The sequence below is a fragment of the Lithobates pipiens genome, unplaced genomic scaffold (assembly GCF_037356315.1).
Source record: "Lithobates pipiens isolate NorthernLeopardFrog02 unplaced genomic scaffold, aLitPip1_a1.2 Scaffold_3, whole genome shotgun sequence".
NCBI lineage: Eukaryota > Metazoa > Chordata > Amphibia > Anura > Ranidae > Lithobates > Lithobates pipiens.
The window spans coordinates 267,393,444-267,418,670 of record NW_027507790.1 but is presented as its reverse complement, the minus strand read 5'-3'; the positions used below and the strand labels follow the sequence as shown (position 1 = coordinate 267,418,670).

At 43.8% G+C, this 25,227-nt stretch overlaps 1 protein-coding gene across 1 annotated transcript in view; it reads right to left on the bottom strand.

The window, feature by feature from the left end:
* Window positions 1–1,499: 1,499 nt before the first annotated feature.
* UBE2R2 (ubiquitin conjugating enzyme E2 R2) overlaps window positions 1,500–25,227 on the bottom strand; it is a 46,816-nt gene continuing 23,088 nt past the window's right edge. Inside the window, exons 2-5 of the mRNA XM_077463121.1 lie at window positions 12,364–12,450; window positions 10,434–10,531; window positions 7,891–8,025; window positions 1,500–3,027 (exon numbers count right to left, since the gene is read on the bottom strand). Of these exons, the coding sequence (XP_077319247.1) occupies window positions 2,808–3,027; window positions 7,891–8,025; window positions 10,434–10,531; window positions 12,364–12,450 (540 nt within the window). The 3' untranslated portion in view covers window positions 1,500–2,807. The remainder of the gene's footprint in view (window positions 3,028–7,890; window positions 8,026–10,433; window positions 10,532–12,363; window positions 12,451–25,227) is intronic.

Here is a 25,227-nt window from a genome sequence, read left to right as displayed (position 1 = left end):
CAGGTGCCGTTAATACAGGTAATCAGTATAAAAGACACCTGTCCACAACCTCAAACAGCCAAACTCTACTATGCTGAATACCAAAGAGCTGTCGAAGGACACCAGAAACAAAATTGTAGACCTGCACCAGGCTGGGAAGACTGAATCTGCAATAGGCAGGCAGCTTTGTGTGAAGAAATCAACTGTGGGAGCAATAATTAGAAAATGGAAGACATACAAGACCACTGATGATCTCCCTCGATCTGGGGCTCCACACAAGATCTCACACCGTGGGGTCAAAATGATCACAAGAACAATGAGCAAAAATCCCAGAACCACACGGGGGGACCTAGTGAAAGACCTGCAGAGAGCTGGGACCAACGTAACAAAGGCTACCATCAGGGACTCCGATCCTGCAGTGCCAGACGTGTCCCCCTGCTTAAGCCAGTACATGTCCGGGCCCATCTGAGGTTTGCTAGAGAGCATTTGGATGATCCAGAAGAGGACTGGGAGAATGTCATATGGTCAGATGAAACGAAAGTCTAAAGAATGCGGAGTTGCAACCAAACGCCATACCTACTGTGACGCATGGGGGTGGCAATATCATGCTTTAGGGCTGTTTCTGTGCAAAGGGAACAGGACAAGTGATCCGTGTACATGAAAGAATGAATGGGGCCATGTATTGTGAGATTGAGTGCAAACCTCCTCCTATGAGCAAGGGCATTTAAGATGAAACGGGGCTGGGTCTTTCAGCATGACAATGATCCCAAACACACCACTCTGGCAATGGAGTGGCTTTGTAAGAAGCATTTCAAGGTCCTGGAGTGGCCTAACCAGTCTCCAGATCTCAACCCCATAGAAAACCTTTGGAGGCAGTCGAAAGTCTGTGTTGCCCAGCAAGAGCCCCAAAACATCACTGCTGTAGAGATCTGCATGGAGGCCAACATACCAGCAACTGTGTGTGACAACCTTGTGAAGACTTAAAGAAAAAGTTTGACCTCTGTTGTTGCCAAAGGATATATAAAGTATTGAGATGAACTTTTGATATTGACAAAATATTTATTTTCCACCATAGTTTGCAAATAAATCAAAATGTGATTGAGAGCAAAAAAAAATGTGGAAACAAAGCCAGACAGTTGAGGTATACCTATGATGACAATTACAGGCCTCTCATCTTTTTAAGTGGGAGAACTTGCACAATTGGTGGCTGACTAAATTCTTTTTTGCTCCACTGTATTCCATCTAATGAGCTGTAACGTACAATCACTATGTTGCACTACTTGGCGGGAAGAGCCTGCTTATGTAATGAACCTGACTGCACCCATTGACGGACATCCAAATACCTTTAAAAAAAAATTATACAAGTCAGTACAATATTAATTCAGCCAGTCACATTTTCTTAAAAAAAATAAAAATAAAATAAATGCAGATTCAACCAAATGCTCACGAAGTGCGTACGTATTGTGTTCCATTTGACCCTTTCACCAGTTTTAAATAACCGCTTAGATAAGGATGACCAGTGGATTTTCACATCTCGCTTTATTTGTCCTCTTCTGCTTAACAGTGACAGACACCCACAAACATACATACCACAAGAGCCCTGCAACTTTTAAGATGACAAGGGTGCTGCACAGACATAAAAAAAAAAAAAAGCCTAAAGAAAAAAAAAAAAAAGTCAAAAAACAAAAAAGTCAAACAAAAATTACAAAAGCTAAGAGAAGGAAGGAGAAAAAAAAAAAAGAAAACCTTTGCAAAGCCGTGACCTCTTGCACACAGACAACTTTCGGTAGTCTAAAGAATATAGCAACAAATTTCTGTTTTTAAAAACTGTGCCGCATACCAAAATGCACCCTCCCGTTGTATACTCTGCTTCTTATAGCTCTATATAGAATTTTTTTTTTTCCAAACCCTTGACATCACAAAAAAAAAAAAAAAAAAAAAAGCCATCAGCACAAACAGCAGCAGTAGTACTAGAAGTAGTAGTGAGCATACTCCAACCCTTTAGCAGCTGGTCGCGACGGACAGGAGACTTGGTGTTGTGAATGCAGCCTCTTCACAGGTTGATACCTTGTTTGTGGAGAGGGGGAGCATGGGACTGGGAATAGGGGGTAGGTGGGGTGTGATTGAGGTAAACATAACATGAAACACGTCATTGGAAAGGGGGGGGGGGGAGAAGTCACACTAACCCTGGGCTTGAACCTGTCGTTTTCCACTATTTACGAGTTTTTTAGTAGCACTCAGTATTCACAAAAAGCCAGCTGCCCTTGAGATACAAGATTTGCATGAAAAAAAAAAAAAAAAAAAAGTGGGGGGAAAGTAGGCAAGGTCTCACTCAAGACCACCGCTGCAATTTAAATGAATGTAAAACCAAAAGCTGTGACTTTCAAAGTTTTTGCAATTTTTTTTTTTCACTTTTTGAAATATATCTTAAAGGTATATAAACAGGAGAGTCATTTCTATGAAATAAAAAGTAAAACAAAAAAAAAAAAAAAAAGGAAAAAAAGTTTTGCACCAACACTAGCAGGTTCGTGCGGCGTACACTCCGTGACGTGCCTTTTTCCTATCCCTTGTGTCTCCGTGATAGGTCCAGGGGAAAAAAAAAGAAAAAAAAAAAATGGAGCCAAGTCCACAAATATGCCAGAAGACTGGTCCTCTTTATATCCTAGAGCTCAGGACAGCAGGAGATCTGCAAGGCCAACACTACTCCATTAGTGGCCTGAATCAGCAGGGGAGGAGGGCAGCAGGAGAGGCCGAGGGACAGAGAGCAGGAAGGTCTAAAAGGGTTGTTTCAGGCCGTGAGAAGGGAGAAAAAAGGATGCATGAGGGCGTCACGACTCCTCGTTCCCAGAATCGTCGTCGTCATAACAGTCAGCGTCCTCTTCCTCCTCATCTTCGTCGTCTATATCGTCATCGTACAAGTCGTCGTAGAGCAAGTCTGAGCTGTTATCACTAGAAGGCACTTTGGTTTTAATGCAGTATTCTGCCAGGGTGGTTGGGACTTTCACGCCATCCTTTTCCGCTTCGGCTTTAGTCGCCGACACTTGTTTCCTGTTAAGAAAAGAACGGGGATGTTAAAGCACAAATGTAAGAAGATTTGATGAATGATCATTCTTTTATGACCATTAAAAGCCAGCTTCCACCACTGCAGAAGAGCGGGACCAGGCATCCAAAACTCCTGGACATGTTGGATGCTGAAGGTTTTGGTAAAGCATAGCCCTTCAAGACAGCAAAGATGATCAGCACGAGCAATGGGACAACAAAGTTAAGGTTCATGTAGAGTGGGGGAAATTATTTGATCCCTGCAGATTTTGTAAGTTTGCCCACTTACAAAGAAATTAAGGGTCTATACATTTTTTTTTTTTTTTTATCATGTTCGTTTTAAGAGGCAAAATATCAACCAAAATCCAGAACAAAACACGGGATACAAATGTTATAAATGGAGTTGCAGTTCAGTGAGTAAAAGTATTTCATACCCAACTAACAAAAATTCCTGCTCCCACAGACTGGCTATACTATGTGCTCATATGGTACACGGATTAGTCCTGTCAACATAAGGTGCTCTTAACTCATATGTAAAAAAAACCTGTCCACAAACTAGTTCAAACCTCACCATCATGGGCAAGACCAAAGAGCTGTTAAGGGACGTCAGGGAAAAGATTGTTCATCTACACAAGGCTGGAAAGGGCTACAAGACCATCGGCAAGAAACTTGGTGAGGAAGAGAACTGTTGGAGCGATTCGCAAATGGAAGAAATACAAAATAACCATCGCCCTCGGTTTGGCACTCCATATAAAATTGCACCTCATGGGGTAAGGTTGCTCATGTAAAAAAAGTGAGATATCAGCTCAGAACTACACAGGAGGAGCTTGTGAATGATCTCAAGGCAGTTGGGACCACAGTCACCAAACCAACCATTGGTAACACAATACACCGCCATGGACTGAAATCCTGCAGCACCCGCTAGGTCCCCCTTTAAGAAGGCACATCTGAAGTTTAGTCATGAACATCTAAAATGATTAACCACTTGCCGACCAGCCACCGTCACACTGCAGAAGGTCGGCACGACCCCACAAACCACTGCAGCTGTACCGCCGGCTTTTTAAAGTGTGATAGCAGGCGCGTGCACGAGAGGCAGAACAGGGATAGAAAAAAAAAATCTCTCTCAAACCCCTGTTCTGAGAGGAGAGGCAGATAGCGAGTCCCTAATCATTAGGAACCACAATCTGTCATCTCCTATAGTCAATCCTCGCCCCCTACAGTTAGAACACCAACACAGGGAACACAGTTAACTCTTTGATCGCCCCGTAGTGTTAACCCCTTCCCTGACAGTGTCACACAGTAATCCGTGCATATTATAGCACTCATCGCTGTCCCAAAAATGTGTCAAAAGTTTCACCATAATGGTCGCAGTCAAAAACAAAAATATATAAATAAAAAAGCCGCCATTACTAGTAAAAAAATAATGCCATAAATCTATCCCCTATTTTGTAGATGCTATAACTTTTGCACAAACCAGTCAATATACGCTTACTTCAGACAACCATCACCCTACTGATGATCCCTCCAGTGGTATCTAAAGATCTATATAGGGGCATCAGGACCTCCCTCCCGCTGGTGACCCCTCCAGTAACATCTAAAGAGCTATATAGGGGCATTCAGGGACTTACTTCCTCCTTCTGGTGACCCCTCCAGTGATAACCAAAGCTCTATATAGGGGAAGCAGAACCTCCCTGCCTGGATGATCCTCTAGTGATATACCCCCAAATTCCATTTTCTTTCCACACTGCCAAGCTCATTTTACAATCTAAAAACTGGATTTTTGTTACTCACCATAAAATCGCTTTCTCCGAGTTCTGACTTACGGCTCTGATTATTGAAGATATAAACCCTAGCTCTACCTACAGGAGTAGGACAATGGGCAGAAAAAGAAAGGCACCACCTATGGGCAGTCCTAGCTGGTCTATACCCCCTCTCTGCTATAGGCAAGACAGTTAAGTCACAAAGCAGCATCAGAAGTATAAATTTCAAAATAGAGGGGCAGGTGCTTTGCCAGTTAATGAACTCCAAGAATGGGATTTTATGGTGAACAAAAATACAGTTTTCCCTTCCGTTCACTGACAGCTCTTCGGATTCTTGACCGTATGCATGTCCCAAAGCAGTGTCTAAGGAGTGGGCAAACTAAACAAGCAATCTTAAACAGCGGCCTGCAAAACCTTGTGGCTCAAACAAGCATTTGAAGATGCCAAATCAAAATTTATTTTAATCAGTGTGCACAGATAGGCTTGCAAGTTAGCTTTCTGGTTAAGACAGACACCCAAGGTCTAAATACCCAGGAGGCACCAATTTCCCTGGTGGAGCCCAACTGTTAATGGCTTACATTCGTAAAAATCGACTGCTGAAGCCAACAGAATAAAGCAGCAGCGTAGGTCACCAGACCTTTCTTGGACCGTCCGTGAACACAAAGAAACCGATCTCTGGAAGGAGGCTGTAGCAGACAGGCACACACAAACCCACCCGGACCACATCTAAGGAATGCAACACTCCTTAGGGTGTCCGTGGACACAAGAAAGGCAGGACAATGTCCTCATTCAGGTGAAAATCCAACACCAGCTTTGGAGGAACGCAAGGTTAAGGACAGAACCAGAATGTGCCGTTCCACAACCGCAAAATATGCGATGCCTCCAGCCCCGCTGCCGCACTGCACGTTCCACCTTGGTGGTTGACATAGGCCACTGCAGTGGCACTGTGACTGAAGGCCCCCAAAAAAGATTCATTTATTGGTTCAGAGACACAGAACGTTGGGAGAAAGGAAAAAAAGACTTCTGGGTCTGTAGGGGAGGAAACTGGAGCCACCAGTGGAGAGAGGTCCTTGTCTAATAGCTTAGTCAAATCTGGTTGTCCATGGAAACAGAAGAATTGTTCCATGTCAACAGGATTTCCCACTGCAGAACTCACTTATGGAACAACTGGTGGACACCAAAAGGCACGATAGCTGTAGGCAAATAATGGAGGGGAAAAAGTTTCTCAGGTGTATAAAAATTTCTATCCTGTTCCTGGTCATAACCAGTTCACAGACCCATATGCCTGGAATGATGGGAGAACTAAGGGCCCAAAGATGACCCTCCCCTCACCCTGGAAATGGGTGGGGGCAAATCATACAACCCCCCCCGACTTGTCCACAGGCTTGGTGGACTTATTCGTCCAGCTGCAGGGGCCTTGAAGGGCATGGAGCCCTTGTTAGAGGAGTCAAGGGGAATGAAAGCCTTATGTGAGCAGTATAGGAAGGCCCAGACTTCTGACAGTTCAATCCTTGGCCTGTGGGTGAAAAGGTACTCTTTATTAGGTCTTCCAAGGTAGCACCAAAAGAGTCTCCCTCGATGGGCAGATCCGCAGACCAGCATTTTGGCCAAAGCACCCACAGAAGCACCACCACAGATTTAGAGCTTGGAAAGGAGCAGAGCAGCATCCAAGTCTACATTAAACATGGAGGAACAAAATGCACGCCCAAGGCTGACTACAGAAGAGGGACTCACCCCCACCCGACCACCAGGGGAGCACTGTGGGTACCATCATGGGCCTTAGAAAGTGCACTCTCCTGTACCAGGGACTATTTCTGTATTTAGCCTAGTCACTGCTGTGCAGCTTCAAGAAAATGGCTGCCATGCACTTCCCCAGCCAGCTTTCATGTAAGTCAATAGCAAGGTCCACCACAAAATGGCCATCAGATCAATGGCAAAATGGCTACCAAGACACAGTAAAAGCAGTTGCAATATTGCCTCCTGGACCCCTGGAGACGATCATGCAGAACTCACAGGGACAACCAAGAAGGCTCCCACCAGAGGATGGCAGGAAAAGTTAGCCCAAGCGCCAGGGACTGGGAGGTAGAGGCAGGGTGGGGGGAGGGGGGGGGGCGCCAGGGACTGGGAGGTAGAGGCAGGGTGGGGGGAGGGGGGGGGGGGGGAGAGAAAATACCAGAGGTCGGGGAGGGAAGAGGAGCTGCGCAACACACCATGTCCGGGGCATCTACTTACTGATCCAGCAAAGCATGAGGGTAAGTCTCCCTTCACACATCCTCCTCTCCACCCGTCAGACCATGCCAATCAGAGCAACACAGACTCTGGTGCCCAGTCATGTGTCCCCATGAGATGCTTAACTTGCTGGTTGCTCAGGTCCAGGACAGGGCTTGTTGCTACCAACCCAGCGCTTAGCTAAATATCTGTGCGAGTTTCTTGGCTTGGCTGGGGCGCCCATTGGATCTAGATTATCCAGCCTGTTTCTGCAGAAAAAAAATAAGCTATGGAACCAGAGGTCCCAGCATGGCAGAAATAACTGGCTTCCCTATAGCAGAGAGGGGTTTTTTTGTCAGCAAAGACTGCCCATAGGTGGTGCTGTGTTCTTCTGCATAGTGTCTTACTCCTGCAGGTGGGGTTATAAACCTTAATCTTCAAGATTTAAAAGATGTCTCAGTCAGTCAATGAACACAAGAGAAATAGTAACCCCCTAATATTGTTCCTCTGTAGCTCTGGCCAACACTGTACCCCCATTATTGAACTTTATAAAACCGATTTCCCAAATACATTATTTTTCATTTTAGAAACGCTAAACTGCAGTTTGCACCTTTTTGAGTTATGTTCCATTTTACAAAACCACCTCCAGGAATCTAAACCCCTTTTCACACCTCATCAACAAAGAGACCTTAACCTCTGAACCTTCATTTACAGATTAATTAGACTAGGACTTGGTACAGAGTGCCTTTCAGTACAGTACACCGCTGGTGACTGGTTTCTGCTCCAACTGGTAAAGGCAACTGCTAAATTCTGTCAAGCAGCCTACGCGAGTGTATACATCGTATGGGGTATAAGTAATATCTAATATTTTGGAAAGTGAACCATCTCCATAAAAACTACTCACCTAATAATCTCTGCATACTCCTTGTCCTTTCCTTTACTATCCCTCCATTTCCTGAACATTACAGAAGCATCTACGTTGGCTGGGGAAAAGGTGTTTGGTTCGTTTAGCAGAGAGATCACACTCAGTAAAATAGTCCTGAAAAGAGAGAGAAAAAAAAAAACACATCAGTTGAGTCCGGGGGCTTATGGAGGTCACAAACAAACCATGCACAGATATCCACAATTATACAGGGAACCTTTTTATTTACAGGTCAATGAGCGTGAAAATAATCTGCTTCATGTAAAACTTTATCAATACATGGTAAAGGTTTCAAAAGCTTGATTTTTGTGCATAATGTATGTTTATGTAAACTATATAGCGAAAAGTATGGGGACACCTGACCATTACACCTACCCACAGCGTATGAGAAAAAGTATGAGGACACCCCCACTAATGGAGTTGAGATGTTTCCGGTGAAGGGTACTGGTAATACTACAACCTACAAAGGGCAGTTAACTTGCAGCAAGCCGATGTCCCCTTATTGTAGGAAACACACTTTTCTAAGACTCATCGGCTCCTAGATATCCGAGCGGCAAATACCCACATTATTATTTGTCCTTGGTCCGAAAAAATAAAATAAAGGGTGGCAGTTTGTTTCTCTAAACAGACCCTTTTCTCATCCATCACTACAGTAAAGGACAAAAATGGCCGATATATCATGATGGTGGGACGCCTTCATGACCAATTGGCTTCATTTCTCATTATGGCCCGAATTCTGAACAGGAAGAGTTCTTTAGCATGTTTTAGGTATAAGTACAGGGACAGGTAGCCCTGGGTGGCGATAGTAATATTCCGTTAGATTTAGATTGGATCATGGATAAATCAAATGCTACTCAAATGATTCTCAAGCGAGCACCAATCTCATTATGCGGCTGCCGATGAAGGAAAGGCCAATGATTTTATGCCCCTCCCTCTCCTTGTTGCTAGACATTTGGGACAGACTGGAGGGCCCAGAAATTTAAAAATCGCCCCATAACCCACTAGTACCCTTTTGCAAAATAGGAATTTCACCCTGGGCTGACCTCTTAGGCCAGATGTCTCCAAACTGTCTACACTAAAGCCCCATTCAGACCTGAGTGTAGCATTTTCAGGCAGAAAGTCGCACAGGTCGAAAAGGTCACCAATGTAAAAATCAGAAAAAAAAAAAAGAAAACGCCCAAATCTGCCAAAAAAAAAAAAAAAGTTCCAGAACTTGTTTGAGCTTCTAGCTTCAGGCATTTTGGAGTGGAGATGTGAACCATCTCCATAGAGAATTGATTCCCCCCCTTGTTTCGTAGCTTGAGGCTTCAAGCTACAAAATGCTCAGGCGTGAATGGGGCTTAAGGGCCAGTTTACTGTCATCTAGACTTAATGGGGGGGGGGATTAGAATTACTGTGGGATCCCTGTGGAAGCTGGGAATCACTGTAAGAGGCACTGCTGCTAGCTTTGGGTCTGGGTTCTTTGCACGGGCATCACTCAGGGAATACCTACCTAGTCCAATCAGAAAACACTGTTAAAATATAACTAAAGGCAAAACGCCTTTAGTATTGGATAGAGCATTAGAATCGAAGTTTTTACTGCCGTCTGTACCTCCATTAAGAAGATTCACCCTCTATATGTCCCGTTTACCATTATCACTGAAAAAATATATATGTCCCCAGAAAAGCAGTAGAGGAGAAATCTTCCATAGAATGCATCAAGGTGAAAAAACCAAGGGTTTACAACCCCATTAAAGCAAGTGATTCCTGTAGGAGAGAGATTATATATACACATACATACATATACATACACATATTATATATACATACAGAAGATACTGCATGCAGCCACTGACGTCAGCGTCACATGCGCTCTGAAGGTCCTTTGCATCGTGCACATGCAGGCACGGGAGTGACGTCATCACGGCTACGGCCAGTCACAGCTCTGGAGATTGTGAACTCAGAAGTAACGCCGGGGGAACGAGTCTGCCCCCTCAGTGGTGATTGGGCGGCACTGCAGGGGCTTAGTTTTAAGGTACTTCATAATGAGCTAGTATGTGTTGCATACTAGCTCATTATGTCTGTGTCTTACAAAAAAAAAAAAAAACATTTTGTACATACAACTGCTTTAAGAATATGTAATTTAGTGGTCCATAGTTCAACTTTTAAGGGCGTCTACAGTACAGTTACTTTGCCTGTACAACATTCTTTGACTTCAAGTGCAACTCAGCTCTACATTTTGGCAACCAACCTGTGCTAATACAACCTAAAACCAATAGAAGGGTTCTGCAAACGCCATTGTGTATGCAAGGGACCCTCAATTCCATTTGCTGTTCAAGGAATTCCCCTTTTTAAATGAGGACTGTGCCCTACCACATTTGCCTCCCTGGGTACCCAAAAAAGCGTTAGCTCAATCTGAACTGTACCTTGTTAACCCTGTGTTGTTTCTGGCCTCCAGAAAACAGAGGAAAACTCATGAGATCAAACCCTTCACCACCACCCAAGAAATAAATCCAGTGTAGAGTTCTAACTATTCCAGACCTCACCTGACATTCTGGGTGGGGTTCCACCTTTCGGAAGGCAGCTCACCGCTCTGTGGATCATCTACAGGAGGGTGGAGGATTGAGATACATACATCACCATTCTGGAAGGGAAAAAACAAAACAAAAAACAAACATTTTAGAGAAGAGTTTTTCAGCTGAAACTATATTTGATCATTAAACAATAATCACCTCCTGCTTCGGACCCCTCCTTATAGTTCCCCTTTAAGTTGTGTAGTGGGAGATTTAATTACACATTAAAAAAAAATAAAAATAAAAATAAGGTAGTGCTGCCTATCGGCATGACAGTTCTGCTGTCATACATGACATTCCAACAAGAACGTGACGTTCTAGACAAAGATGACAACCAGAATCACCTTTAACCACTTCAGTCACAGGTACATTTTAATATTGCACACAAGGCTGGCATTGTTGTGTGAGAAATCTAAAATTACTATACAAGGAAAGAACACCATATAGCAGGGCTCTACAAATCTAGAGCAACACAGTTTAAAGTGTCATCTAAAAAGGATAAAAAATTTTACAAAATATGCAGCTCATCTGTCATTCGATGTGGTGGCCTCATTCATTTTCCTTTTTCCCACCTTAGACTTTATACATGTCTCACCTGGTGATCCTGCCAGTAACACTTTCTGATCTAGAGTGACAACATTCACTGAACTGCATCTACAAAGGAGCAGCGTTGTCACTCAAGGACAGGAAGTGCGCCATTACTACACAACTTCCCATATCCTCCCTTGGAAAAAGGATCACCCCTTGTGTCAGCATTTTGGTGGACCATTTTTTTGCTTTAAAGGGGTTGTAAACCCTCTGGGTTTTTCACCTTAATGCATTCTATGCATTAAGGTTAAAAACCTTTTTGCTGTGTGTTTTGGGCCATTGTCACGTTTGAATGTAAACCTTCCTATTGACAACTTTCTGGGAAGGAGATTTTCCTCAAGAATTTGATGGCATTTTGCCCCATACATTTTTCCTTTTACCCCGACAAGTGCTCCAGTTCCTGCGGCAGAGAAACGCCCCGTAACAGGATTATACCATCCCCCCATAACAGGATATTACCACCCCCCCCATAACAGGATATTATCAACCTCCATGCTTTACTGTAGGAATGGTGCCATTTGGATGATGAGCTGTATTGGATTTCCAGACACATTGTTTGGTATCGAGGCCAAATCATTCAATGCTAGTCTCATCCGGCCAGAACACCCTTTTCCGTGTGGCCACAGAACCTTCCAAGGCGCATTTTGGCAAAGCTCAGGTGGTGACTGCATGCGGTCCTTCTTGAGGGGTGGCTTTTTCTTGCACCCCTCCCACACAAGCCCGATTTGTGGAGAGTTTGTGATATTGTTGTCACATGCACAAATTTATATGCTATAAATTTCAGCAGCTACTTCGGAGTTGCTGTAGGCCTCAACTTCTGCAGATCTGTGCGATTTGCACCTCTGATTTCATTGCGACTTCATTTAACAGAAGTCTATGCAAGTTGCAATGAGATAAGAAAAAACTAGTTAGTGTGGGACACGAGTTGTAGTAATTTGAACTGTTCCATTACCGACAATAGGGTGAGACTTGTCATGCGATTTGGAACTGTCAAATCGCATGACACAATTGCACCGTCAACCAGGGCTTAAGGAGATATTATATATATATATATATATATATATATATATATATATATATATATATATATATATATATATATATATATAGAGAGATATATAGATATATAGATATATAGAATTTAATATATATAATTTTTTTTTTTTTAAACCAGCTTGTGGGAACTAAAGTGACACTAAACTGAAGGAAAGTTTTCTTCATCCTGAATAATTTTTTTTGGGATGTCTGTTGGTGGATAGCTGAACTTCTCTTAAACAACCCCAAAACTAAAAACCCCCTGCAACAATTTTCTTACCTCATAAATATTCGGGTGCCACATCTTTGTCAGGAAGCGGAAAGTCGGAGGGGAGTATGGGTAATCTATTGGAAACTTTATGTGAGCCTGAAAGACAAAAAAAAAAAAATTGTCATCATTCCACAGATACAATAAAGGCTGATCCAAATTAAACTTGCAGTGCTGCTCTAAGCAGAGACAGATCTCCCTGCCAGTTGCAGCGACAGGACCTGGCGTCAGTGCACTAGAGGTGTAAGAATAAGAGCGCCACTCGCCAACCCAGTGCATTAATATGGCGATGAACTTGGCCTTAGCCAGCGTCAGTCCAGCCATGTCCCCCTGGTATGTTTTGACCTGATGAGCCGGGGGGCGAAACATGTTAGGGAGAGGTGGCTGGAACGACACTGGCTGAGGCCACTTTCATCTACATATGAACGCACTGGGTTAGCGAGTGGCTTTCTACTTTCATAAAAGAAAGGCTATTCTACTTGTGCTATCCCCAAGTGAGCGACCATGAAAGCAGAACAATGAGGTAAAAAAATTTACTGAATTGTTGGTATGCCCAAACTTGCAGACAAAAAAAATAATAATAAAAAAAGGTAGAAGTTGAAAAGTTAAAAGCCTTAGCTGATAAATATAAAAAATAAATCACGCAAAAATAACCTTGCTGACATGGCTACAAATCAGTTACTGTATTTCAATCAGTCCCAAATAGACATCCAGTTTCAACACACTTGTAAACAAATGAACACATCTAAAAAAAATATTACACAATGTCCTGCCCTTTAATAGGAAATGTATTTTTGTCCCGTAGTATTTCACCACCCCATCTTCTCTGGCTGCGTTTCAGCTCTACGCAGCATGGGAAAAGTTCCCATTTCCTTGGGTAAAAATGACAATCCTCGGGTGATAAAGCCCCAGAAACGGCGTGGGAGCGGCTGAAAAAAAATACGCAAAGCAGTGGTTTAAACACTTGCTGACCAGGCCTTTTCTATAACTTTGTTTACAAGTTTAAAATCAGTATTTGTTGGAAAAAAAAAAAAGAAAGATTAAAACCCCCCAAACATATATCATTTTTTATAGAGAATGACAATTGTTGCAATATTTTATGTCACAGTATTTGTGCAGCGGTCTTCCAAAATTTTTTGGGGGGGGAAAAGTTTAAAATGTAAAAACACAAAAGTTACCTCAATTTTTTCTGTAGCATGAAAGGAGGAGATTGCGCCAGGTAAATGGATACCCAACATTTCATGCTTAAAAATTGCGCATGCTCGTGGAACGGCGACAAACTACAGTACTCAAAAATCTTCACAAAAATGTGTTTTTACAGGATGCCAGTTTAGAGTTAGAGGAGGTCTAGTGCTAGAAACATTGCTCACACCAAGGAACGCGACGATAGCTCACATGCGCGGTATAAACACTGTTTACATATGTGGGCGCGACTTGGGATCGCTTCTGCGTGTGAGCTCCGAGGGACAAAGTGCTTTAAAAAAATATTTTTTTCTATTTACCACTTTAATTCCTATTACAAGGACTGTAAACATCCCTTGTAACAGAAATACCGCGTTTTCCCGAAAAATAAAACCGGGTCTTATATTAATTTTGGCAACGAGAGACACAGTAGGGCTTATTTTCAGGGTAGGTCTTACCGTGTAATGTGCTGTCTTCTCTCCTCCTCACTCTTCCTGCCTGACAGGAATCCTCAGTGTGAACAGAGTTAAAATGCTTGTAAAATCCTATAATCCACTCTATTACAGTAGTATATAATGTATAACGTGTGCGTTTCTGTAATAAAATTGTGCCAAATACCTTCTTTATAGCGCCGGTCTGCCACCCACCAGAGCTCTCTTCCCTGCATTTATATTAGAGAACACACATATTGTACACTACTGTAGTAGAGTGGATTATAGGATGTTAAACATTTTAAAACTAGGGCTTATTTTCTAGGTAGGCCTTACATTGCAGCCCTCCTGGAAAATAACGCTAGGTCTTATTTTCAGGGAAACACGGTAAGCATGACAGGTCCTCTGTGTATTGAGTGATCTGGGAAAAAAACTCAGATCTTAACTTTAAAAAAACTAAAATATAAATAAAAAATTAGTTTTGGCCCGAGAACCAGGAGAGATGTCAGATGTTGCTCCTGTCCTCCAAGGGCATAGAGGTGAGTGGGATCCATCTTGGCCTCACTCATCTCCCTCCCCAGATAACGGCCACATGACTGAACGTTGGCTAATGCAATGCGTCCGGACAGTGTTCAGTGTTGTCCTGTATTGTTATATGTTTATGGTAATTTATTCACTGACTTATTGGAATCAGTTTAAGATTATTGCACCGTTTCTAATTGAAACTTCTTTGATTTATTATTATTATTATTATTATTATATTATTTGTAAATTAAATGAATTTAACATTGACATTCTAGTTTACATAGTTACATAGTAAGGTTGAAGACACCAGTCCATCCAGTTCAACCTGAGTGTCCCATTTATCAGATGCAGGACGGGCCAGTGTAAAAAAATGACAGGGTTACAGCAAGTAGCTGCAGCCATAACACCAGTATTAAATATCAAATTTTTTTTTTTTTTTTTTTTTACTATGGGTCGGTCGGTAAATGGTTGAAAATATAAACTAAAATGCCCAGGAACAGCAAAAAAAATAAAAATAAAAAGCTGCTTTTGCTACAATACAAGGCTTCAAACGGGAGCCGTCACCAACAGCCCTACTTTGCCACCAACAGATGTCGACAGACTGCAGAGTTCAATGATGGCCGCTTTCATTCAACCCACTTCCTCTGAGCCCAGGTGGTTTTCAGTGCACATTTTAAATTCAAAGTACTTTTTTTTTGTTCAAAAAAAAAAAAGAAGTGAATAAAAACACACTTGTACAAGATGGTATGTGAATTAGGAAGACATGCACTAACTGCAGAAATCCCTAGGGTTTCATATACCAGATGTGAAACTGCCAATGCATAGCAAGAGTGGGGTTCTAGCATGAAGGTTAGACCCTAGTGTCCAAAGAAGAAAGAAGAAGAAAGAAATAAAAAAAAAAAAGAAAAATGAATAAAATAGGCCAGGCAGTGAATGCGTTAATGGAGACCTGAGCAGGCAGAACATGGAGTGGATGCAGCAACAGGCTGTAGACTCCCCAGTGCTGGGCAACCGGCCAGGCTATTTATTCCTGCAGCCTTGTCAGCACACGGCTAACCGAGAACGAGTGTACAAGGCCAGAGTCAATGGCACAAAGAAGAGCTGGAGCCACATATAAATTTAAAGGGTAAACCCCAAATGCAAGCAAAAGTCTTACAGATACAACCAAACAGAACACGCATTTGCCAAGGTTTAACAAGCAACAAGTGAAGCAAGTTACCTCCAATGACGATTATCCTAGGTCTGGATTGCTGCCGTTACTGTACAATTCCTGGCCTCTGATGCCGGATACTACAGACACGTCAGTGGAGAGCTCCGGCTCATATAGTGAAGGGATTGCTCTCCCCCTTGTTCATTCACAGGATATCTTGTATTCTATGAACAGAACAGCCGTTGTACGGGAAGAACAGCAATGTTGGCTTCTGGTGTTTTTCATAAGACCCGTGACTCAAAATGGGTGTGTTATTGATGCATTCTTGCTGCATTTTCAGTGCATTTCAACAGGGAGGTGCATTTTTTTTTAACCGGCCGAAAATGCAGCAAGCAAGATTTTTACCACCACAATGGAAGCGCAAGGGACTCGTGCACAGACTCGTGCACAGACTCGTGCACAGACTCGTGCACAGACTCGTGCACAGACTCGTGCACAGACTCGTGCACAGACTCGTGCACAGACTCGTGCACAGACTCGTGCACAGACTCGTGCACAGACTCGTGCACAGACTCTTCTCAAGTGCCCCCCCAGAGCCAGCAGCTTCCGGCCCCCCCCCCCCCCAACTAGAGCCAAGTCACAGCTCCGTGTGTCCATTCAGACACGGAGCCCGGGCTCCCTCTCTCCCCCCTCCCTTGATTGCCTGGCTGACAGACGCAGGAGCCAATGGTGCAGCTGCTTTGTCTCAGCCAATCAGGTGGAGTTTACCGGGTGGCTTAGAAAGCCATGGACATGGCTGGAGTGAGATGGGGCTCAGCCAAGTATTAAGAGGGTGCTGGGGAGGATGCTACACATTTTTTTTATCTTAATGCATAGAATGCATCAAGATAAAAAAACCTTCTGCCTTTATACTCCTTTATAAATTCAGGATTTTAAATTAAGAAAAATACAAAAATTGTGTAAGAAATATAGCAAAATAAATAAATTGTTTCAGCCAGTGCATCCTGAATTTTCGGTACCAAAATTTCCATTTGGTTATCTCAGTAGAGGGGTACCAGATAAGTGAAAAAAATAAGGTGTGGTGTGTCTGGATAGATAATTTAACTGCATCAGATTAATTGCCTCCTGGTGAATAGATGAACTATATGGCGGGTAGTGGGGCTTGTGCAAGCCTAGTTGGGAACCTATAACCTATTACTATTGCCATTTGGGGATATACTGTATATAATGATTGTACATGTTATATTGTCCCCCCCCTTAAATAGTGTTTAATATGGAAGGATTTCTGATGTCTGTTATTTGGTATGGGAGTTGCTTTTTACACTGGTGCTGGGAATTGTAGTGCCGTTTATTATGTTGAATGTTTGTATGCATCTTTTTCTATGTCTAAAAAACCTTAAAAAAAAAAAAAAATCCATTTGGGGCTCCTCTAGTTCTGCTTTAGCCAGGGTTGACACTGGTGCATTGCTGGACGCCGCATGTGATCTATACAGGAATCGCACCGCATTCCTGTGCACATCACATGCGATGTTTGTGTGGTGCGATTTGAGCCACGCATTTTGTATGGCTCAAAATGCATCGCATCCATGCCAAAATGGTGAAGGACCCTTTTCTCCACCCCAAATCACATCTCATGTGTGCTCACATCCATGCAATGCGATTCTAGCAATCGCACTGCTTTGCAAGCAGTTGGGGGGGGGGGGGGGTGATCTAATATTGACATCCGCAGCAGATTTCATGGACGCTGTGCGATTGCAATGCAGGAAAGAGGACTTGCTGCATTTCCCACATCAGTGTGAATCAGGGCTTAAATTGAATGCACATTTAAAATCTTCTACGGTATAGCAATTGAGGATAAAAACAATCGTGTGAGCACTCCCCCCCTTAAAATGAGATAACTGTGCTGTGGATCCAAGGACTTAAGAGGCACCATCTGCTGACAGGAATGCTTGCAAACAAAGGCCAGAGCTTGCAGGGCTGACAGCATTTATGAGGCCATTATTAGGCAGATAATCAAATAGCTGATAGAAGTATCTAGCAGAACAGAAGGCTCCACACACAGCTATGCCCTACAGCTCTGCGGACTCCAGTGATACACTTCTAGAGCTGCCTAAAATCGGTGGGAGTGAAACTGGTCACTGATACAGAAGGGCGGGGAGGCCGAATGTAGGTCTCCATTGTTTAACCACTTAAGGACAGAGCCTCTTTTTGAGATGTTTTTCCAAGAAAAACTTTTTTGCTACAAAATTACTTAAAACCCCAAACATACTTTTTTTTTCTAACACCGTAGAGAAAATGGCGGTCGTTGCAATACTTTGCCACAGCGTATTTGCGCAGCGGTGTTACATGTGCAATTTTTTTTGGAAATTTTTATTCAAAAAAAGTATTTCCCAAAAAATTGCACGTGTATTAAAAAAAAAAAAAAAGTGGAAGACAGCAGTAAAGTTAGCTTTTTTTATATTGTGAAAGATAATGTTACGCCGAGTAAATTGATACCCAACATGTCACGCTTCAAAATAGCGCCCGCTCGTGGAATTGCGACAAACTTATCCTTAAAAATCTCCATAGGCAACGTTTAAAAAAATAAAAAAAAATTCTACAGGTTGCACGTTTTGAGTTACAGAAGAGGTCTAGGGCTAGAATTATTGCTCTATCGATTGCGGCGATGCCTCACATGTGTGGTTTGAACACCAGTCGCTTCTGCATGCGAGCTCGACAGGACGCATTAAAAAAATGTGTCACTTTTATTCCTATTACAAGGAATGTAAACATCCCTTGTAATAGAAACTAAAAAAAAAGCATGACAGAACCTCTTAAAGCGGGGGTCCACAAAAAAAATAAATAAATAAATAAAGTTTAAAAGCCAGCAGCTACAAATACTGCAGCTCCTGACTTAATAAATGGACACTTGCCTGTCCCAGGGTCCAATGATGTCGGCAGCCAAAGCCAATCAAATCGGCTCTCCGCTGCTGCCATCCTCGGTGAGGGAATCAGGACGTGAAGCTTTGCGGCTTCACTTTCCGGTTCCCTACCTTGCATGCGCGAGTTGTGCTGTGTGTCCTAACTGGTCCCTGCTGTGTTCTGGGACCTGTGTGTTTCCCAGAACACAGCGGCGCAGGGGGCAGGTCGGTGACGTAAGGGGCGCTACTCCCTTGGGAGTCTATGCCCGGAAGTGGGTCCAGATAGTTGGTATACAGGTATCTGCACCCCCCGAAAAGGTGCCAAATGTGCCACCGGAGGGGGTTCTGAAAAGCAGAGGTTCCATTTTTGTGTGAACCTCTGCACTAAAATATGAGCAGGGGGTCAAAAAGACCTCAGATTTCATTTACACTAAAATGCAATAATGAATAAAATATAAAAAATTGTCAAAAAAAAAATTAAAATAAAAAATGGCCCTTTAAGAGCTATGGGGGGGGGAAGTGACGTTTTAACGTCGCTTCCGCCCAGCAATTGTATGGAGACAGGTGGGGACCATCTTCCCCTCACTCATCCTCATACCAAGGCAAGGGTGAAGATCCGATTGCCTCCGTTGCGTAGTTGAGGGCGCTGAAGCATGGCGGGATGGGGGTGGCACTCTCCTGGCGCTGATAAAAGTGATCTCACAGCAAATCTGCCACAGAGACCACTCATTGGAAAGCAGACCACTGGCCGAAGAGGCTACAGGGGGTTATGGCAGCTAGCTGCCTCCATTACGATATTACTCTTCAAACTTAAGGCGTATATTGGTGTGTGCTGGTCTGGAAGTGGTTAAACCTACAACAGTAAAATCAGTCTGTATATGCAGTAAAGAATGCTTGTTATACTCACTCGAACTTAAGAGGTTAATCACCTGCATTATGTAAAAAAGGCTATTTGGTCCAGTTTTCTGTGATCCTCCCTTTCTTCCAGAGTCCCCAATCTATTTTGTGACCGTGCAGAGCCTTGGGGACCCTCTGCACATGCCCAGCTTGTATTGTGTGTATTTTACCTTGTGAGGATGCATGTGATCCGCACAGGGCCAATCACTGTCCAGAGGGTCAAGGGTCCTACAGCCTCAAAGGACAATCAGGGGAGAATGAAAACTCCTACAAGCTTTGACCAGACACTAATAAAAGTCACAAGACTGCTATATACTGCTGATGAAAAAAGTTATTTAGCAGTTTATATTTACTAAAACTGAAGTTTCCATGGTCTGTACTGTGGGAGACCAGATATAGCTCCTTGGTTTAGGAACAACAACTTCGGCAAAAAAACAACACAGGTCTCCTGCCCCGACAGACAAGGCTGTGCTGTGGAGCAGAGTTGTGTAAATCTCAGAACTGAATGGACAAATACAAATCCCTTGGCAGACCAGCCTTTTCCCTTTTATGAATTTAATTTGTGCAACAGAGATGTGTATTCATGTGTTAAACACATCAGAGGAAAATGAACAGAGGAGAGGAAATCTAATTAAAAAGATAAGACGGAAACCCAGCTGACAACAGTTTTGCAAATGGAGGGGTAAGAGTATGATTTTAAGGTCCATAAAAATAAAATAAAAAGTATTGAAGTATGGAGGAAAGAATAAATCCATCTGCTGCAAGCCAGGATTATTCTGCCTCCACCCAAATCCTCCGCACATCGGAGGATGGCTCAATGCTGCAGCTGAGTAACTGACCATCGCAGTAATCATTAACAATGGGAGCCCGGCGACATTCATTTAATGCCAATTACGGGAAAATCACTTTTTAAGTTCTGTTCATTAGGAGAGGCTCAGCAGGGGGTTAATCAAGAATCCAGGCGTAGTCTGTGCCGCTAAACCACCACGGGGATACACCGGATTCTACAAGGACTTACACTGCACTGAGAATGGGAAATGGCACAAAAGGACAACCTGGAAGCTCCGGATCCAAGTGAACCTTTTCTTTATAGTGTCCAGTGACAGAGCCGTTTAATGATCTAATTATAATCAAATTCTCTTTAAGTTATGGAAGCCGGAAATTAAATAAACGAGCTGCTTCCCACCATGCAGTTGAACAATCCATGGCAGGCCGACCCTACAGAGTCCACGGAAGCCGTGCCATGTCTGTCTATACTAACAATGCAGCGTAAGCAGCTTGTGTCTAACCCACTTTTCCCAAGTTGACCACCCCCCCTGCCCCTAGACCCCCTCACAGACAGGACAACCATTGCAAGTGTGCTCCCAGAATTTCAGGTATGACAGCTCACGTTAGTTAGCCGTGCCCATAGCCACCCTACAGAGTGCACGGAAGCCGTGCCCATAGCCACCCTACAGAGTGCACGGAAGCCGTGCCCATAGCCACCCTACAGAGTGCACGGAAGCCGTGCCCATAGCCACCCTACAGAGTGCACGGAAGCCGTGCCATGTCCGTCTACCCTAACAATGCAGCGTAAGCAGCTTGTGTCTGTAACCCACTTTTCCCAAGTTGACCCCTGCCCCCAGACCCCCTTCACAGACAAAACCACTGTTGCAAGTGTGCTCCCAGAATTTCAGGTATGACTGCTCACGTTAGTTCAACTCCTGTGCATAAACAGTGACCCCCCCCCACAGCACAATACTGAGCTTGGCTATTGTTGCTTGGGTGATAGCGTGCACACAGCACAAACGAGATTCAAATTAGCCAGTGCCCTCATACCTTGCGGTTCTGGTAGGGCACTTTTCAGCCCATCCTCTCACCTAAACAGGACGAATGGAGGGATGTGGGGGTTAATGGGGGGAAAAAAAAAAAAAAAAAAAAGTCTAAAAATATTTGGTATGCCATTGAAAAAAAATAAAACGCTAATCAAACCCAAGCAGTATTTAATGTTCTGGGATGCTGTAGTGCATGGGCAATTTACTGTAAGGGGGAACTTGCCCTTTAAATCAATTCCAGAAAAAAAAAAGGGGGGGAAACGTGCACATTTTTCCCCCCCTTTCTGACCTATACTAACCCACCATCACCCCTTCCCATACCTCAATCCAGACGCAGCAGCCTCTGGCGTTTTATCCTCTGCTCTGAATGTCTGTACTGGTCACACTTGAGCAGCAACTCCCCATAAAATTGTATGGGGCAATCTTCCAAGGCTCTCCAGCCTTGGGGCACATGCCCACAGAAGACTCGAGAAGGAACTGTGGTAGCAAACAATGCCAGATCAAGGAAAATAAGCAACTGGGAGGTAGTAAGGGTAGGCGGGGTAGTCCCGGGAGGAGGAGAAGAGCGGGGTAGTCCCGGGAGGAGGAGAAGAGCGGGGTAGTCCCGGTGTCTTATCATACAAGGTCCTCCATCCGATAGTGTCCGCTGCGTACTGCGCATGCTCAGTACACAGCAACACAGATTCCAAAAATTGCCGAGGATGAACGGCGCCTGCGCCGTGAGTCCAGGTTCTATCCCCACTATCCAAGTGGACACAGAGTTAGAATATAAAAGAGCCGATTGCAGCGAGGCTGAGCCCGAAGCATGGCGAGCGAAGCTCGCCCGCGAGGGGCCCTCTAATATTCACAACCCTATGTCCGCTTGGATGGTGGGGCTACCACCTCCACTCACAGCGCAGGCGCTGTTCAGCTTCGGAGATTTTCCGAAGCTTTGTATGCTCAGTACGCACAGCATGCGCAGTACGGCACGGACACTATGATGGCCGGACACTATATGGCACAACACCGGGAGGCAGAAAGGGAAAGTGGGGTATTTTAGGTCAAGAAAGGTGAATATAAAAAGGATAAGTGTACTTTTTAAAGTGCCCTTCTCATTTTACGGTAGCACATACAATATTCTGGAGGCCGGTACCACACGTGGCAAGCCCCTGCCCTGTGCGTCATGTATAAACAGCACACCATATTTTCAGAGGAACAAAGACTGCAAACATGTCCTTATATAAGCAGTCAGCCGCCTCGTTTTTCATAAACCGTCACTCCTTGAAATTATCTCTCGGCAGAACAGGGATGGTCAGACCATGAACTCAGCAGAATCCGTTTCTACCTATAGGAAAATAAAACTGCTATGAGTGGTGACAGTGAGTGGGTATGGCAGTGGAGTCCTCACATGGCCTATACGATCAACAGAAAACCCAACACAAATGAACCCTTCTACAAAACATTCCTCGGGAGCTGAACAGTCACGTTTCTGTCATACACGGCAAATATACAGAACATATACAGAGAAGAAACACTAACTGTGCAAGTCCCTCATTTCTCCCGTTCAGATAAAACCTCCTTCATATGAAGCAAACCCTCGCCGCTTTCTAAGTAACCGAATGCCCGACTTTTCATTCTGTATACATTTAAGGTGTCCCCGTTTTAATAAAACTATGCATGGTAACATGCGTGCTGTTCCATATTTTCATTATAGTATATCCTTTGTCTATTTTCTGTCCAGTGGCCATCTGCTAACCATACTAATTGACCGAGAGGAGATATTTTATCTAAATGGGGGGGGGGGGGGGGGTCTGTTTTCCACCAGACTGAGGAGATTGAGCAGTGAAGACCAGACGCTGTGCAGCCTGCATAGGTAATGGCAGCCAAACGGGTTTTAATTTTATCTGATCAATGTGCAATCAAAATGATATCTGACCAATGTTGATTGGGAGCAATCATATCGAGTCAGAGACGGCAGAAAATTATCAATCCTTTTGCATCGATTAGCAGCACTGCAATACATTGCTTGTATTTCAATTAAATTAGAAAAAAGACTTACGCTGCGTACACACAAACGGACTTTGCTGGACTTGGTCCAGCGGACAATCCGACGGACTTTGCAGCTGAGGTCCGCCGGACTTTCAAACGAACGGACTTGGCCACACACGATCACTCCACAAATCCGACGGATTCTAACGCGATGACGTAGAATAAGGAAGTTCATAGCCAATAGCTGCCCTAGAGCCGGTTATAGTCCGTCGGACTAGCACACAGATGAACGGATTGTGTGCTAAAAGCCGAGTCCGGCGGACAAATTTGGAGCCAGTTTTATTTCTAGGTCTGCCGGACTTTTGGGAAGAAAGTCAGCTGGAGCCCACACACGATCAAATTGTCCAGACTCTGGTACGCCAGAAAGTCCGATCATGTGTACGCAGCATTCGTGATTTTTTTTTAAACAAGTCATATGTACCTGCTCTGTGGTGTGGTTTTGCACAGAGCAGCCCGATCCTCCTCCTCTTGGGTCCCTCCTCGCCAGCACTCCTTTCCCATGCCTCCTGCCAAGTGCCCACCCGGAGCAAGCAGCGTGCAATGGGGGGCACCCAAGTAGGCTCGCTCCCGAGCAGTGGCTCTGCAAGTCCACCTAGAGCCACGGCTTGGCCCCACCCCTTTTCTCCCCCGATTGGCTCAGTGGCTGTGACAGATCGTAGCGGCAGCCAATGAGAAAAGGCACTGTCCCCGGAGAGCCAATGCACTTGTGCACATTGCTGGATCGACATGGTAGTTCAGGCAAGTATTCAGAGAGCTGGGAGAAGGTTTTTGTATCTTCATGCATAGAATGCATGTAGGTATAAAAAATAAAAAAACCTTGAGCCTTTACAGCCATTTTAATGTTAGAAATGGATGCAAATGCAAGTTACAATGCTAAAGTGGAACTAAACTTGACTAAAACTGCGAGCAGGCCACTCTTTAAAGTGCAAAAGACCTGCTATATCTCTTCTGCAACAAGGAACACTTACATGGCTGCTTGCAGTCTTCTACTGAATACACACTGAGCACAAGTTGAACAAACTCAGTGAGATATGTAGCCTCTTGCTTACAGTGTTGTCCCCATGATGGGAGGGTCGTCCCCCCCACGATATGAGGGTCCCCACAGGAAAAGAGAAAGCATGCAGAGAACACAACTGCATGGACGGTTCGCATTCCGCATGTTGCAATGAGCTGCAAAGCGCACTGCATTGCGTAGATCAAACTGAATGGCTTACAAGAAGGTACAGGTTGTGGTACATCTGCTGCTTCTGCTATGCAAAAATAATTTCCATTTTTTTCAAACACACAATGATTCAATTGTGTGTTTTTAAAAAAACATGACCCCCCCTCCCACATGCTCTGATATTTTTAGGTTCTCTACCACCCAAGAGACACCCACCGCTGAAACACTTCACTCCTGACACCACTCTACAGGGAAGACTCTCGCAACTAAAAATTCTTATTTTTCAGCACTAAAAGCAAAAAGTGATAAAAAAATAAAGTGATTTAAAGTGTAAGTCTACTATTGTTGAGGAAAGCAATCCCCATTGAGTAATCAATGTACATTGCAGGGATTTGAATCACTTGCTGACAGCCGTAGGTACATACATAGCATGTCAGCAAGTGGGTATTATGAAATCATGGCTGTAGACATGATCTTGATAATAGGGTTTTTTTTCCTCCTTTGGTTACGCACAGTAATAGTCGGTCTTGTAAAAGCGATCTAAAAGCTGCCCGAGCGCTTTTACGATACTGAGAAGTGGGCAGCCTTAACCAGGCCCCACACCCACCCAACCCACACGGGTAGAATTTGTATGGAGATTCATACAAAAGTTTGTATGAAAGTTCTTAGTACACTGGACGGCTTGACTATTGTAGTTTGAAAAATTAAATTATGTTTCCTTTTAACATTCTGGATATGGACTTTACAGAACAAACCACATACACTATTAGAAATTTGTTGGAGGGTT